At 46.2% G+C, this 16,898-nt stretch overlaps 1 protein-coding gene across 2 annotated transcripts in view; it reads left to right on the top strand.

Moving 5' to 3' along the window:
- The first annotated feature begins 12,469 nt into the window (after positions 1–12,469).
- Positions 12,470–16,898, top strand: part of SLC44A1 (solute carrier family 44 member 1) — a 105,887-nt gene continuing 101,458 nt past the window's right edge. Inside the window, exon 1 of one of the 2 annotated variants that reach the window (XM_054031265.1) lies at positions 12,470–12,681. In XM_054031265.1, coding sequence (XP_053887240.1) covers positions 12,655–12,681 — 27 coding nt within the window. In that variant the 5' untranslated portion in view covers positions 12,470–12,654. The remainder of the gene's footprint in view (positions 12,682–16,898) is intronic. The other variant, XM_054031267.1, reaches the window with a different exon arrangement.

Raw genomic sequence — 16,898 nt, 5'->3', positions numbered from 1 at the left:
GGAGGACGTGCTCTTGTGGTGGGTAAACCTGTTACATGGCCAAGACTTTCCGGAGCGGATTTCTAAAGTTAGACACATAGGGTGGGATTTTCAAAAGTGCTCAGCATTGGCCTAACCTTCAATGGGAGCAGAATTAAGCCACTGCTGTGCTGTCTTGAAAACTCCATCTTTAAGTTGCACATAACTAAGGGGACTGATTTTTAAAAGGCGCTGCTCTCATTGAGCTGAAATGGAGCTTAAATATGGTGGGAGATGCCTAACTTCTAGAACTTGTGCTTTCTCAAATGCTTCCTTTTAATCTTCCTGTTTGCCCCCTGTGCTTCCTAGAGTGGAAACAGGTTACTTTTTTTTTTTTTTTTTTTTTTTTTAAAAGAGTGCATCTCTTTGTTTAGAGATCTGGAACTCAAAGGCATTTTGTCATTTAAGACTCTCTCTCTCCGTGTTGCTGTCTCCCTTTCTCTGCACCATAGGAAGCGTCAATAAATTCTAAGCTGTTGCTTTGAGATTAGAAATAAAATGGAAATATAGACAAAACCAATACTACTTTGGCTGAGGAAAAAAGGGCTGGATTCTCTCATCCAGACTAAGGCCCTGTAGCACAGTGGCTCTCAAACTGGTGACCCCTTTCCCATAGCAAGCCTCCGAGTGTGACCCCCCTTATCAATTAAAAACACTTTTTAATATATTTAACAGCATTATAAATGCTGGAGGCAAAGCAGGGTTTGGGGTGGAGGTTGACAGCTCATGACCCCCATGTAATAACCTTGCAACCCCCTGAGGGGTCCCAACCCCCACTTTGAGAACCCCTGCTGTAGCAGATCAAGCACTCACTGCCACAGCACTTCTGGCTGGTCAGTCCAGGAATTGTTTTTTTCTAGCCCTGGAGTTTCTCCTGCTGGCCAGTGTCTCACCTGCCACAGACCCCATGTCCCTCCGGGACCCTGGTGCCCCTTTCCTTAGGATGCTGCCCCACAGCAGTGCTCCCACCCTCTGGTCTCCCCTCCCAGGGGAACCCCCTCCCCCAGCTCACCTGGCCTCAATGGCTACTGCCAGTCATCATCTAGCCCTCACTCTCTGGGGCAGACTGCAGTCTGTAATGGCCACTCATCATTGGCTAGGGGGTTGGACCAGCTGCCTCTGCCTATCCCCTGGCTGCACCTCTAGTACCCCCCTTAGGACTTTACCAAGGCCTCAGCCTGGGGAGTTATCAGGCTAGAGCTCCCCAGCCCTGTTCTGTTTCAGATACCTTTATGCTCCCAGGCCACTGGGTCCTTCTCTCCCCCAACACTAGAAGGGATTTGACTGCCTTCTGGCCCTGCAGCTCTTTTATAGTGCCCAGCCTGGCCCTGATTGGCTGCCTCTCAGCCTCTTCTTATTGGCTCTCATCCCCAGCCTTCTCCAAGGGCTGGCTTTTAACCCTTTCAGGGCCAGAGCAGGGTGACCGCCCCACTACAGGCCCCTTTACACCAATATAGAAGGCTTAAATACGGTGTACCTTTTTAACAGTGAGAGTAATTAACCATTGGAACAACTTACCAAGGGTTGTGCTGGATTCTCCATCAGTGACAATTTTTTAAATCAAGATTGGATGTTTCTGTAAAAAATCTGCTCTAGGAATTTTTTGGGGGCAGTTCTGTGGCCTGTGCTATACAGGAGGTCAGACCAAATGATGGTCCCTTCTGGGCTTGGAATCTATGAACTGCTCAGGAAGTTAAAGTTCACTGGGAATTTTTCAGCTGAGCAGTTTTTCCATCCCAAAATGCTGATTCATCAAAACAGAAACTTTTCATGGGGAGCATACCAGCTTTGACTAAACTTTCGGTGTGAAAAGTTTATGTGGTCCAGGATATAAGAGAGACACCTGTGGTAAAGCCCTGGCTGGGATGATTTAGTTTGTGTTCATTCTGCTTTGAGCAGGGAGTTGGACTAGATGACCTCCTGAGGTCTCTTCCAATGCTAATCTTCTATGATTCTATGACACCGCACCCTGTATTCTTTATAGTTGTATGATTATGATATGACATAATTATGATGCATTTTGTACTAGATGTGTCATGTAAGATGTTATTGGAAAAGTTATGATTTGTGAATATGATTATCCTTTTTCTATGCATGTATCCTTTTTGGAACTGCAGTTATGAATATTGACTATGTATCTGTATTTCTAATGTGGTTACACCTGGGTTACAAAATGCTTCCAGTCTAGACAGCTGGTTGTGAAGGGCCTATTCAAGGCAATGGGCCATTAGGGAAAATAATAGGCCTTAGAAGAAGCTTATCCCCCACCTGGCGAGCCTTCCTGATGTCGCTCCAGACAGCCGATGAGTAATGGCTGCTATTACTCAGCAGGGCACGCAAGGGCATGTGACCAGACCATGTGACACTGGTCTCCATTTTGGGTACCTGTATTTTTCCACAAACTGGGCTGGGAACTGTTTTTGGAACAAAGGGTTCCCACCATAGGGTAAAGCTATATATCACTCCTGAGGTCTCTTCCAACCCTAATATTCTATGATTCTAAGGTGGGGTGTGACATCATCTTGGGGCCTCACCCTCCACACAAGGACACTCCTGGAAACATATGAGGAATAAAGACTGAACTGGGAGAAGTGTTGGTCCCAGGCTAAAAGGATTTTTAGCCTGTGTATGGAAACCTGGTGGACTGCTTGTATCATCAGCCAGGGTGAGAATTTGCTAATTCATATCCATTCTTTCTAGTATTTTAGGCTTAGGTTGTGGTTTTCTTTATTTACTAGGTAATGTGCTTTGATCTGTTTGCTTTCACTTATAATCACTTAAAATCTATCTTTTGTAGTTAATAAACTTGTTTTTTGCTTTATCTAAACCAGTGTGCCTTTAAGTGAAGTGTTTGGGGAAAATCTCAGCTTGGTTAACACAAGTTTGTTGCATATTCCTCTCCACATTGAAGGAGGGGCGAACTATTTATGAGCTTACATTGTACAGATCCCTGTGCAAGACAGTATAATTTTCGGTTTATACTCTAGTGGGGGATGGATGCCTAGGAACCTGGAGGTTATCTTGGCTGTAGCCTCTCTATTGTTGCTTCATGCAGTGACTGGTCAGCCTACGTGCAATTGCAGCTGTGTGTGTCCCTGCCTGTGCTAATGCTGGTGAAAGTGTAGGACTGGGAGCGATCTACAGCTTGTCAGAGCAGCACAGTGTAAGTGGGAATCCAGGATGGTGAGTCAGAGGGCTCAGGGATCCCCAGTTCCAAGTGGCACCCCGGGGGGGAACCCGTCACAACACCATCCCCCAAATAGCTGATAGATCAGTGGGTTGTGCACTCACCAGACTAGAAAATCTCCCTCTTTCTGGCCCCACGAATATTGATTCATATGAAGTAGAACAGCTCCAACAAGAGAGATTGTGAAAGACCCTCCTCAAAGTAGCCAATAGCCAGTCACCTGGAATATGGGACATCCAGGTTCTTTGTTCTTCCTGATGTGGAACAGAGACTTGAAGCTGGGTCTAGCAGTTAGGGCACTGACGCAGGTAGTGAGAAACCCAACTTCAAGTCCCTGTTCCACATCAGGAAGAGTAAAGACGTGAACCTGGATGTCCCATATTCCAAGTGACTGGCTATTGGCTACTCTGTCAGGTGTATGTGGTTTGGGTTTTTTTAATCTGTTCTGGTCTTCATTCAAAATTTCAAGTCTCATTTTCCTCCTGACGTGGAATAGGAAAATATTCACCAGATAGAAAAAACAGTTCCTGCCCAGTCCAACTGGCAGTTCCATTTACACCCTACCTGCCAGTGGTGTCAAGGTGCCTGAATGTAAATGAGAATCAAAAGCATTTGGTCACTAAGGCATAATTCAGCAATGCACTTAAGCACATAATTAAATTACAGCTTGTGCTTTGCTGTCTTAGAGAATTTCCCACTTTCACTCCTCTCCTCCATTTTCTTCCAGCAATGCTCACTTGAATGATGTGTTTTTAAAAAAAGGCAAACATGAAAAAGAACCTCTGGATTCTACTCCTCCTGCTTTTGTGGGATGGCCAAAAAATCCTACCATCATTCTCAAGAAATCCAGGAACCTTTTGCTGCTGCTATTACTGTGTATCTGTCCAAAGGCTACGCATTTCCTAAGGATCAGGGCTCAGTAAGGGCATTACTCTGCTAATTATTTCTAAAGTTCACAGTTGTTCAAATATGATCTCTGCTTGTCACATACTTACAGTAAACCCAACTGCCGTGTTGCAGTTTATGGGCTTCCTCACTCTCACCAGTGAAGCGCTAGGATTCCTTAATAATAAATCTGCTGCATCAGTATGTTCCCTGCTCCATCCTTGCACAGTACTTTTTTAGTACATTAATCATTGTCTAGATTGGTTTTCTAAGATTATTCCCAGGGCAAGGAACTGTATAATCTTATATAATATACATTGTCAAGTGGAGTACACTTCCGCAACAAATAAGCGTGTAGTGGGAAGACGATGGTGGTGGTGCTTCATTCTTTGTTTTATGGTAGCACCTGGATCAGGGCCCTGTTGTGAAAGGCACTATGCAAACACTGTGACAGTCTGTAATCTTATGTTCACCCTTTTAACATGTCTCTGATAATTTTTGTACCATGTATCATTGGTGTAGTTTGGGTGGAGCATGGAAGCATTACCGCCCAAACTGCAAGCCTTGGGCAGGTGTGGAATTTGTCTCCCCCACACGCATGGCCTGACTGGAGCTGTCCCCCCAAATACAGAAGTCAAACTATGCCTATGCAAAGTATGCCTTGTGAGGTATCATTTGAAAACTCATGATCTGCTGAACATTATTGTCCTGGTTAAATATATATGGCAACATTGTGTGTAAAGTTATAAAAGTCTACTGTATAAGGCATGCTCCAAGTCTGGGAAAACAGATGCAGATCAGTTCTCCAGAGACAAAAGGCTAGCAAATACCTCAGCCAGGTGTCAACATAATCAAATGCACTATCACCTGGATAAGTGGCCATTCTTTGGTAGGAAAAAGGATGTGAGCAAGAAATTTACATATTGGCAAAGAAACACCTGGGAGTTCTTGTTCCCCAGACTTCCTATCTCCTTCAAAGGGAAAAGAACTATAAGAAATGAGAAGAGAAGCTCCCCAAACCCTACTCCCTTTCTCTCTGCTTACAGCATCAGTGGCACCTGAAGAAACACTGAACAGGAGGAGAGCTCCTGACTGAAGGAGTTCAGCCAATAAAGGCATGTGGTGATAAAACCTTTGCTTTGAATTCATTTAGCTTGTTATGTTAAGTATTAGTTTGACTTTTATTTCTTTGTAACCAATTCTGACTTTTATGCCTCATTACTTGTAATCGCTTAAAATCTATCTTTCTGTAGTTAATAAACTTGTTTTATTGTTTATCTAAGCCTGTGGTTTTGGATTGAAGTGTTTTGGAACCTCCATTTGAAATAACAGGATTTGTGTACATTATTTTCTATTAATGAAATGACGGACTTTCTATGAGCTTGTATTGATTAGGAGAGTGCTGGGCAATACAAGATGCACGTTTCTGGGAACAAATCTTGGACTGGGAGTTTGCTGGTGTCACTCTGAAATATAATTCAGGAGTGGCTGGTTAGATGCACTCATGATTCAGCTGGCAATGATTTTGCATGCTGGAGACTGTGTGTGAACAGAAAAGGAGCAGTAATTCTCACGGTGAAGCAGTGTAAAAGACACCCCAGTTTGGAGAGTTGAGGGGACACAGCTGCCTATCAGTCCAGATTGTACCCTGGGTATTGTCACAAACACACTGTAACTTCTCTGCGGGCAAGGACTTCCTCCTATGTGGGTTATGTCATTTGACATACAGAGGGTAGCCAGAACACAAATATTTGCTGATAGTCATGTTTAATCCTAATTCCACAGCAACCTGAATTCAATCTATGCAAAAGGACTGTACTTGATCAGATACAACACTACAGTGTCTCTGTAAGTCTCTTATGTAGTGTATGATTAAGGGTATGGAACAGCTTTGGTGTGAGGAGGTGTGATGGGGTGAGCTCCTCCACTAGCCCTGCAAGAGCTGAATTGGGGCAGGTGGACCCAATCAGCTAATTAGGCTGCAAACAGGGGAGCTTTAGGCTGGAGGCAGCTAATTGGAAAGCGGCTCACTTGTGCAGGAACAGGCAGGGCCTATAAAACCAGGTAGCTGGGCACTGATAGGGCTACTGGAAAAGGCTGCAGGCACCTAGTAGTAGTAGTAATAATTCCTTGGGAAGAGGGAGGTGTGTTTGGGGGCAGCAGGAGATAGTCTGCAGTTACTCCCTGGGAGAATGGTTCTTGGAGCTGGTACACCCCGAGAGAGTAGGGGAACCAGAGTGGTAAGAAGCAGTCTAGGGAAGGAACAGTGAGCGTGGAGAGAGGGAGCCCAGAACTGCTGAGCTGAGGGTCCCTGTCTGGAACCTGGAAAAGAGGGTGGACCTGGGTTCCCCTACTAGCCGCCAAGGGCATGGCATGGCATAGAACTGAGGCAGTGAATGGGAAGGCTACCTTGGATTGCTGATGGACTGTACCCCAGAAGGGGGATCTCTCAATGACCTAGTTAGAGGGCTAAGTCACAAAGGAGACACTGAGCGTCAGGGAGCTGCAGACTAGAAGGAGAGACAGAGTAATTGCATGCAAACCTAGGAAGGGGATGTCTATCTCAGGTGCTAATCCCCAGAGCCACCAGCAGGAGGTGCCAACCAATGGTGAGTGATGTGCCCTGTGACAAGAGGGTTTCAAAAGACTGGGACTTTTCAGCATGGAAAATAAATGACTAAGGGGGGGTGGATATGATTAGAGGTCTATAAAATCATGACTGGGGTGGAGAAAGGAAATAAAGAAGTGTTATTTACCCCTTCATATAACACAAGAACCAGGAGTCACCCAATGAAATTAATAGGCAGCAGGTTTAAAACAAAACAAAAAAAGGAAGTACTTCTTCACCCAATGCACAGACAACCTGTGGAACTCCTTGCCAGGGGATGTTGTTAAGACCAAAACTAGCTAACACAACTAATTGTGTTCAAAAAAACTAGATAAGTTCATGAAAGGTAGGTCCTTCCATGGCTATTAGCCCAGATGATCAAGGCTGCAACCCTATGTTCTGGGATTTCCTAGCCTCTGATTTCCAGAATCTGGGTGCAAATGACAGGGTATGGATCACTTGATGATTGCCTGTTCTGTTCATTCCCTCTGAAGTAGCTGGCATTAGCCACTGTCAAAAGACAGGATACCTAGTTAGATGGACCATTGTTCTGACCTAGTGTGGTCATTCTTATGTTCTGTGTATTAAAAACTGTGGTCAAATTACAAACTATAATATTAAATCATAGAATATCAGGGTTGGAAGGGACCTCAGGAGGTCATCTAGTCCAGCCCCCTGCTCAAAGGCCTCTGGGAACACACTCAGGGTGCAGTTCTTATGTCTGGCACCCTGTCCTGTGGGCAGCCCGGTCACAGCTCTGTCTCTGGAACCAGTGCTGAGACCTTCGATTCTCTTCCTTGCTTAGCCTTCTGGTTTACCTCTTCAAGGGGCTCCATGGTAGGAGCAACATAAAATGCACAGACATTTTGCACAGGATTTAATGCAAACTGCTCTTTCTTTACTAGCACAAGAAATAGAGAGCTATACCAAAATAATAAACCCTACAGGCATTTCCCTGCCTCACTTTCCTCATCACTTCAAAGCATACTTCAGCTGACAGAAGTCAGGGTCCTCTGGGGCCATCCAGGATCCTTCCATTTCAGTGCATGGCTTGGGTTCTAAAATACGGAGCCTTCTCCCCCACCTTGTCTGCTCTGGCCTTGGCCAGTCCTCCCCTTCCCTTCTCCTGCTCAAATGTCTGGTGTGGTTCTCTGCACCTTCCCCCTGTGAGTCATTTTATAATCTTGCCTTATCACTTCTGTCCCTTGGTCCTTCTTGGGGAATTTCCACTCTCTCCCTTACTTCCTCCTCTGGTCAGGAGGGAGGGAGGAATCTTCTTCCCACTTCAGCAAACCCATCGGACTAAGGAATTTCACTCTGACTAGGCGGGTGTTGAGTTCTAACGACCCACCATTGTAGCTGGTGTGAAAGCTACATGGTCATTGGTGACAAACCTTTAGTGACTATATATAGACCGTAGGCATTCGTGATACAGCAGTTTTTACAGCAACAGCTTCATAATATTTATCAGAATTTATAAGGTTTCCAAGATCATAACACAGAGCAGGGCTGCATGTAAACATAGGAATTGCCACACCAGACTGTGGCAAGCTATATCGAGTGCTGGCCTCAGTTACTGGCTCTTCACGGGTCCTGCCAGAAAACCCTCTTCCCACTTCACCATAGACACCTCAGAACTGTTTTTTCAAAAGCTCCATAAATCTTCCCTGATGAGCAAGGACCCAAATGTTCACCCTTGCCTCCATTTAGAGGTATTTGAAATGGCATTGGGGCACAGGCACTTATGGCAGTTTGACCTCTTTTTCTCCCATAATCCCATTGGGCTCCCAGAAGCCAGTGTTCCAGGGAGCTGTGCTGGATGAATATCTAACGTATGGTGCAACTACAAGAGTGTATGACAGAGTTGGTATGGACATGGGGCAAAACTGGATTCACCACATTGTGGGTACTTACTGTGACAGATATGATCAATACAAGTAAATCTTAAGACTATTGTGTAGTAGGAAGAGAGCCTGAGACATAAGCCCTTGTATTAAAGGCCTGGTATGAGGCAGGACCTGCTTACAGAATCTGGCAAGAACAGGGCTAATATTGCAGAAATACATATTTTTAAGAAGTGCTAAGCACAGAGTACGTAATCAAACACATTCCGATACCAAGTGGTACCAGAACATCCAGATATCAAGGATGATACAAAAACATTTCCCAAGGATAACTGGAACACACTGATCCCTTTTAAAAGAAGGTCAGGATGACAGTATGTAATAGAAATGTTTTGATTGAATCAATATGATGGGTGATAACTAACTAGCCATGTTAGGGGGCAGTAATTATGTCAGAGGCAGTACATAACTTGTTTGTATTAGGGTATAAAGATGTATTTTAGAGGGAGTACCTGGCCTGGTGCCTTCGTACCTTAACAGATCTTGTGGTCATTGGGCAGTTCACTCAAGGTCTGCTGTTCCAACTATCTGCACCAGAGCTGGGGCAGCACAAGGGGGAGAACACACACATGCAGCTGAACATCTAACGACATACTGTATTTAATTTTATGAATGTTAATGAATTATTGTGGGCTAAGGATTGCATTCTACTCCAAGGGGGGAGGTGGGGGTTATCACTGCTCCTTCAGGAACTGAAAACAGTGGTGGCTAATTACTGCAGTCCTTGGGAGTGCAAACCTCTCCAGAGAAGTGTCTCCCCTGGTGTAGTTTGGATATAGTTCAAGCCAGGTTTTCAAGAGATGCAGGAAACCAAGAACAAACATGAGGTAAAAAGAGCCAGCTTGATATGGGACCTTCTTTTTGATTTAACAAATGGATGCAATGTTTTGCCTACGGGAGGACCCCACCCTGGTGAGGGGTTGGAAAGACTGGAACCTATCAGGGTCCCCATAGGATGGATGGACAACTTCTGGTACATTTAGTGGCTCTTTAGACCACTGTACTGTGTTTTTTGTTTTGTTTTTGTTTTTAATATTTTTTTCTGGCTGCTTTTGTTCCTTAAATATATGTACCCTGCTTTGGAAGAGCTGTGTAGTCACTGGTAAACCACTGTCATTGTCCCTGGAGAAAGTGAAATGACAGGGGTTGAACGCTAGTCAGATCTGCATGGGGTAATCGCAGTGGGATGCAGCAGAACTGTAGCCTAAATCTCTGCTCAGGAAGGAGAGGGATGGCTAGAGGCCTGAGACCTCAGAGGGGATTCCTTGCAATGACTGTGGAGGGGGTCAAAGATGGTTATGCTGAAACGTACATTGCTGCAATCCTACTGGCTCAGCTGTGAGTGGCTCAGGTCTCTAGTGTAGACATAGCTTCTCTCAGAACCCACATGGCTTCCTGGCACAGATGCAGTTACTCTGGGAAAGGCCCCAGGGAAAGGGTGATAACTGAATTCTTCTTGCCTTGAATTAAAACACACAAACACACACATCTAAAGTGTGATGCTATCCCTGGTCTACACAGCTTGTGGAAGTGGAGCTATATGCCCAAATAAACTATGCCAAGGGGGCCAGCAATATCCTCAGTGATGTTTTGGGTGGAAGAAAAGTATTTTCTCAACTGTGCCCCCATATCCTTGGACTTTCAGGTACATATAGTGTGTGTGGGGGGGAGGGGGAATGTAAAGGCTATAAACCCTTCCCCCTGCTGTTGTTGTTTAGTATATTCTACATACCCAGATGCTTTATTCTGTCTCAATTACTTTCAATGATCGTGTTAGACAATTACCAGAAATCCATATTTTTCCCAGCATCCAGCTTAACTTTTGGTTTTAAATGCTTCATCTTATATTTTGCTGTCTGCTCTGACCTTGTCTCACAGCACATTGAGGCTGGTCTGTCTGTTCCCTAGCTAGCCTGAATTGGCACTGCAGCTCAAACAGTGCCCCTTGAGTAACTGTCCTTAGAGCCACTTCAGCACAGCCAGCAACTGCAGATTGCACCAGCTGCAGAGACTATGTAGCGCTAGGAGGATAGAGTCACGGTGGTACATTCATTTAGGTCTCATTGACTCTAAGGGGCTCTGTGCAGCTACAGGGATCTCTTCATGTGATTGAACCTGCAGGAGCCAGGGTATGCACACATGCATGCACATATGGATATAGTTTTCAAAACACCCACAGAATGCAGTTTTCTTCCATGGAAGAGTGTGGTTTAGAGTAGATGCCTTTAGTAGGTGGTCTGTGGAAAATCTCCCCAGGAGAACCTCATGGGAAAACTAACTTTTTATTTTTCTTTTCTGAAATCAGCATCCCACAGACAGGAGCTGTATTAACAAGGAGAATATCCAGTCACATTTTATCTCAGTTACAGAGGAGAGACTAGATTGGAATAACGGGATCAGGAGGGCACATATAGTGAGGCTTGGCAGAACTTTATTTTTTTTTTATTTGTTCATGTAATTTTCATGGATAACATTTGTTTTAAGCACTTTTTTTATTTGTATAGAAATTTTCACAGTTGCAGGAAATTATGGGCTGGATGGATCAGACAAGGGGAGGTCAGGATAATTATTTAATGAAGTAGATGTTGATTCAAAAAGAAAGCTTTATAACAGTTACAACACAACTTGTCAACATCACATGTCAAAATATATAAAGTATGGTTCTTTTTTCTTTCTTTGCTTATCTGTAAACTTCGATTATCGATGGAATTATTTTTTTCATCCGTTTGTGCCTGTAGAGTGATGGTGATAATCTAATCCTTCCAAACCTATACACGTTTAGTATGTTTCCTCAAAAAACACACTATGGACCTGCAGTTAAGAGAGGATGTGGACTTGAGCTGAAGTGAATAGGATCCAAGGTGCTGAGCACCTTGGGCGATCAGGCCCTGTATCTCTTCTTCACAATGCAGTGTTGGCAACTCTTGCATTTTTATAAAAACTTTTGGATGGCTGATTTTCCAGGGTCTCTCCTATATTGAAGTCAAGTGATCTACCCAAGAATCTCAGCTTTCATTTAAAAACAAAAGTTTTTAGTCCATGTCTTGTGGAAAAGCTGGAAAACACGAAGCAAGTACACCCCAGAGCTTTAGTTGCCAGGAGGTAATTTTTTAATAACATTCATTATTTTTAAAAAGTCGGCATTTCAAAGTGCATCTTGGGCTATTTGGGGGCTTGACTTGTGATTTTTTTTTTTTTTGAAGAGGTGGGGCTGGCAATACTGACAATGGGGTGTGGGGGGGAGTCATGTAGACACCCCAGCTAGGTATAGACTGGCGAGACAGATGGATGGGGGAGCAAAGCAGAGGGGAGGCACAAACGTGTCGCAGACACAGGCAAGTGTAGAGACAGACCTACACTTAGGGTGACCAGACAGCAAGTGTGAAAAATCGGGATGGGGTTGTGCGGGGTAATAGGAGCCTCTACAAGAAAAAGACCCCCAAATCAGGACTGTCCGTATCACCTTGGGACAGCTGGTCCCCCTACATACAGTGAGGGTGGGGCAGACAGGCAGCTATGCAGGGGGGAGCCACAGGCAGCCACTCGCACAGCTGCCCCAGGGAAGGACACGGACAGCTGACTGGGTGGAGAGGAGGCAGGAGTAGAGCCGCCTCTCGGGCCGGAAGTGGGCCGAGCCCTTTCTGCGACGGACAGCAGTGCATACGCTCTATCTCCCTCACGGAGGGCGGAAATGGCTGCGGCGCGCCACCAATCCCTGCCCGGGCGGGCGCGCTGAGCCGGCACTCGGCGCCCGCCGCACTTTGCGGTCTCGGCGGGTTGGTGAGCGGACCAGGCCCCGCCCCTTTCTACTGAGCCGCCGCCGCGTCGCGCCGCCGCCGGGGGAGGATGAGGAGCGCGGGGCGGCGCTGCCGAGGGACTCGAGCCGCAGCCGAGCTCCAGTGACCGACCCGCCCGCCCGCCCGCGCGGAGGAGCTGGGCGAGGCCGGAGCGGCGCCCCACTGCCCTGGGGCGGGTGATCGCGGCGCTTGGATGCCCGGTGCCTAGCGGGGACCCCCGGCCCGGCTCCCCCGGGACAGAGACCCGCGCCCGCCATGGGATGCTGCAGCTCGGCCTCACACGTGAGCGGGACCCGCCCCCCCGTGCCGGGACCCCCCGACTGCACCCCGGGGGGCCCGACCCCCGCCCCGCGCCCCTCCCCCCCCCCCGCGGGGACCTGGCCCCCGCCCCGCGCCCCTCCCCCCCCCCCGCGGGGACCTGGCCCACCCCCGTGCAGGGACCCGGGGGACACAGTCCCCCCCCCTACGGCGCCACCTTCTTCCCACATCCCCCCTTGCAAAGTGCTCCCCCCCTTCCCCCCAGGGGTTGTGGGGCGCCCCCTCCCGGATTGCCGGCTGCCCCCTATTCCCTCTCCTCTCGGGGAGCCAGGTGACCCTCCTTCACACGGCGCCCCCCATCTCCTCGTTCCCCCCTTCCCCATGGTGCCTCATCTTCACACCTGGCCCGCTCGCCCCCTGGATGGGAGGAAGGTAGGGATGGGGGGGCACAACTTCATCACCTTGGGAGTAGAGCGATCAGTTCACAATAACTTCTCCTCTTTCGCTTCCTAGGGCAGGGCTCCCCTCTGTGCAGAGCCACCCTGACCCCTGGCCCCACTCGGCACTGGGCCTGGCCAGCCATCAGGTGCCCCAGCAGCCAGGGGAAGGGCTCCAGTCAGGCTGCAGGGCCAGGTCCTTTCCCCATGGCCTCACTAATCCCTGTAGCTCCTTTCCCCACACTGCCCCGGTCTCTTTTTTGCCCTTGCTGCCTCTTTCTTCCTCCCTGCAGTGGTGCTGCCAGTCTCCTAGATGGGAGCCACCAGGAATAGCTCCACCCAATGCTCCAGTTTGCAGCTCCGTCTCCCATTTTAACATTCCCTTTGAGCACAATGCTCAGCGTAATACCATGTTTCTAGGATAAAAATGTTGCTATGTCCTACATAAACACTGGTACCAAACTATAGCTTTACTTTTCCACAGCCCTGCATCACTCCCCTCTTCAAAACTACATTAAATTAATAGATTTTAAAATCATGATTTCATGGGGCAATCCATATACTTTAGTTAAAGTGCTAATAACTCTAGCCTTCCTATGCTTTTGGTATTTCCCATCAGCAGGCAGAAAGCTGACCTGCTAGAGGTTAGGTCATTGATTGCAGGGTTTTACAGCTACTGCCCCTGTTTGAAGGCAACATGACTGATAATGTGGGTAGCTCTCAAGTACTGTAAGTGATAAATGTAAATTTCTTTTGGTGATTTCATCTGTCTGGAGTTGACAGTCACAACAGGGGATGGTGTGTGTGGCTGAATATCCATTTCTTCTGTCCCTAATGACTCATCAGTGGTACGAACTGAGTGTTCGTGTCCTGCCAAATTCAGACAGCTTTCTTACTAGGATTCTAAAAACACTGCTCGGAGCTTTCCAGTTGCACTAGGCTTCCCCTTTTCCACACTGCTTTCATAATTATTTCACAGGCTCTTTTTAGCATTTTTCTTTATCAGTCTGTGTACCTGGCATCGTTATTGCCCCCTTTGTTCTGTTCAAAATCAAAAAGGTTATCTATGTATAACCTTGGAGACCTTTCATAAAGCTGGAGAAGTAGAGAATAACTAATTGTTTCATGCTTGGTACAGTTATAGGTTTGCACTGCTTGGTTTAAATTTTCTAGGTGGACTTGTATTTGTCAGTCAGGGTTCAGGAGACTATTAATACTATTCTGCTGAATCTTTCAACTGGGTTTCCTTATGACTGGCAAGTTGTGTGGTAAATGAGCTTTGTGTGTCCTTCTATATTCATCAAATCTCAAGAACAGTTGACTCTCAAATTCCTTAACCAGGGTCCTGGTGGATGTCTTCAGATAATCCAAAATAAAGTGTTTGAATATTTTAGCAGCTGCTGTTTTACTTAATCTGTTGGTTCTTGGGTATGATACTACAAATTTAGTGGTGCCTCTGTCTGTACCACCCAGCCTCATTACTTAGTGAGGGTCTTGGGTTCCTCTTTTCCCTTTCCTGCTGCTTCTATAAATCATTCCTGCCTTTCCGCTCCATCTCCTTGTTTGAGCAAACTCCAGCAGACTCTCTTCCTACTCCATGTTGCTGTCATCTACTGCCCCTTGACTCTTCCCCAGCCAGCTTTCTCTCAGATTTGACATGTGACTCCTTTTTCCTCTCATCACAACCTCCCACACTTATTCTTGGTGATTTCAATTTCTGTGTTGATGTCTCATTGGATTCATTAACTACACAACTCCTTGCCTTCACTCATTTGATCTTCAACTGTGAATCAGATCATCCATTCAGTAGAAAAACTGATCACTTGACACTGACTTCACCAGCTATCTCTTCATCTCAGAGCTCTCATTATCTAAGTTCCCTTTTTCTGATTGCCACTTCATCTCTTTTAACATAGACCACTTGCACCCTGCTCGTCAGGTTCCACCTGTGCCTGATGTGACCTCTGTCCCTTTCAAGATGTCCATGGTCTCCCTCCAGCATTGACTTCGCTCTTCCACCATTTGTTTCCTCTGCTCCTGTTTCTTATTTCATTGCAATGTTTCTTTCTTCTTCTTCATCTCTGCCATCTTTCTGGTCAAACAGTAATGCATTTCACAATCCCTTTTGCTTATATGCAGTCTTTGACTCTGTCCTTTAAACACTCCTTTCTCTATGCCATATCCCTCTCCATACAGGAATTTGCTTATTTCAAAGGCTAAATTGATAAAATCCTTCATTATTTCACTCCTCACCTTCATTTTACCTTTCTATACTCAACACCCCTTTCTGTATGTGTCCTGTCTGCTCTATCCATCTACCCCAGTATCCCAATCCTCTTAACCATTCTAGCCCCTGCATTCTTTCCTTCAGTCCATTGCTGTCCTGTTTCTTTTCCCTCCTGTTGGGATTTACATTGGTCCCATGGGAAAACGATATAGTTATCTCCGGCCCTTATTCTAAACAGGTGTCTGTGACATGAGAATGGGAGTGGGTGGACAGGCTGAGCCTCCAATTCAGGAGCCCAACCCACAGGAATTAACACCTCTTCAAGGATGGAATGACCATCCCAACATGCCCCTGTTATTGATAGGGACCACTCCCCTGCCACCATCGAAGGTGAAGACATTCAGTCTTTGAGAACTGCAGCTCTCACCCAACATGGCATCTGTGACACGAGCGAGTCTCCTATCAGGGCTGCAACTTTCATGTTGAACACCATGCCAGGATGATAACACAATTCTTCCACACGCCTAGACCAATGCTTGCTCATGCATTTTGGTAGTTGTTAATAGATGGCTGAATACAACAGTTAGGACCTAACCAACTGTGTTGCTGAGTTAAGGTAATATCTAAGTTGATTAGACATGAGCCCTACTCTCACCACAATAAACTGTCATTCCTGCTACTAACCATTTTTTAACCCAGTCCCTATTATTGGATTTGATAGCTTGAGTAATGGCATTTACATCTGATCCAGGGGCTCCTTCCCAGGTGATTACATCAATAAAACACTGAAAGACACTGCAGCATTATTAAGATGAGACCTCTAAAAAACTTTCAAGTTTCAGAAACCACTCAAAACAATTAGTAGACCACAAAAAATTCCTACATCAATTTTAAACTGGGAATATTAAATGAAAACACTTAACAATATTAAGAATGTCTTCCCAGGAGTACACAGAGTAAACAGGGATTGTTGTGCCCCATGTTGAGTCTCACCCGTGTATACTTTTACTTGTGACAGGTGCACTCAAATTGGAATTCCAGTGACCCGGGCTGCTGAAGGCGTTACCAAGAGAACCGTGTGAGGACCAGTCCAGGCTGGTTCAAAGATTCGTTTTCTGTAGGCTTTCACCATCACCTGATCACCGGGCTGCACCTCACACGTGTCCTCTTTGCCAGCCTTTGGGTCTGGTTCAGTTGGGGAGTCCTGTGAGACACACAGAGATAACAATTTGCAATATTCAGCAAGCTGGTCACCCATGACATACAATTCCCCCCCACCAATGCACAGATTTCCTGGCGTGCTCATCGCCCGCCCTGTCAGGATTTCAAAAGGAGATAAGGAATGTGGATTAGTAGGACTGGCTCTCATAGACATGAGAACCACTTGTAGGTTGGTGACCCTGCCTTTCCCTGTAAAATGGGTACTTGGTCACTATCAGTGAAGCATGGAAGTCCCCATTGGGGAATTATTTCGGTCATCAGTATTTTAGCTACATCAGACGCAGTGGCCTTCGCCACTGGGAAAGCTTCTACCCACTTAGTAAAGTGATCCAAGATCACCAGAACATATTCTTTCC

Source organism: Malaclemys terrapin, chromosome 6 (assembly GCF_027887155.1).
Source record: "Malaclemys terrapin pileata isolate rMalTer1 chromosome 6, rMalTer1.hap1, whole genome shotgun sequence".
Lineage (NCBI taxonomy): Eukaryota > Metazoa > Chordata > Testudines > Emydidae > Malaclemys > Malaclemys terrapin.
Note: the sequence above shows the minus strand (reverse complement) of the source record. Positions and strands in the feature narration are given on the sequence as shown.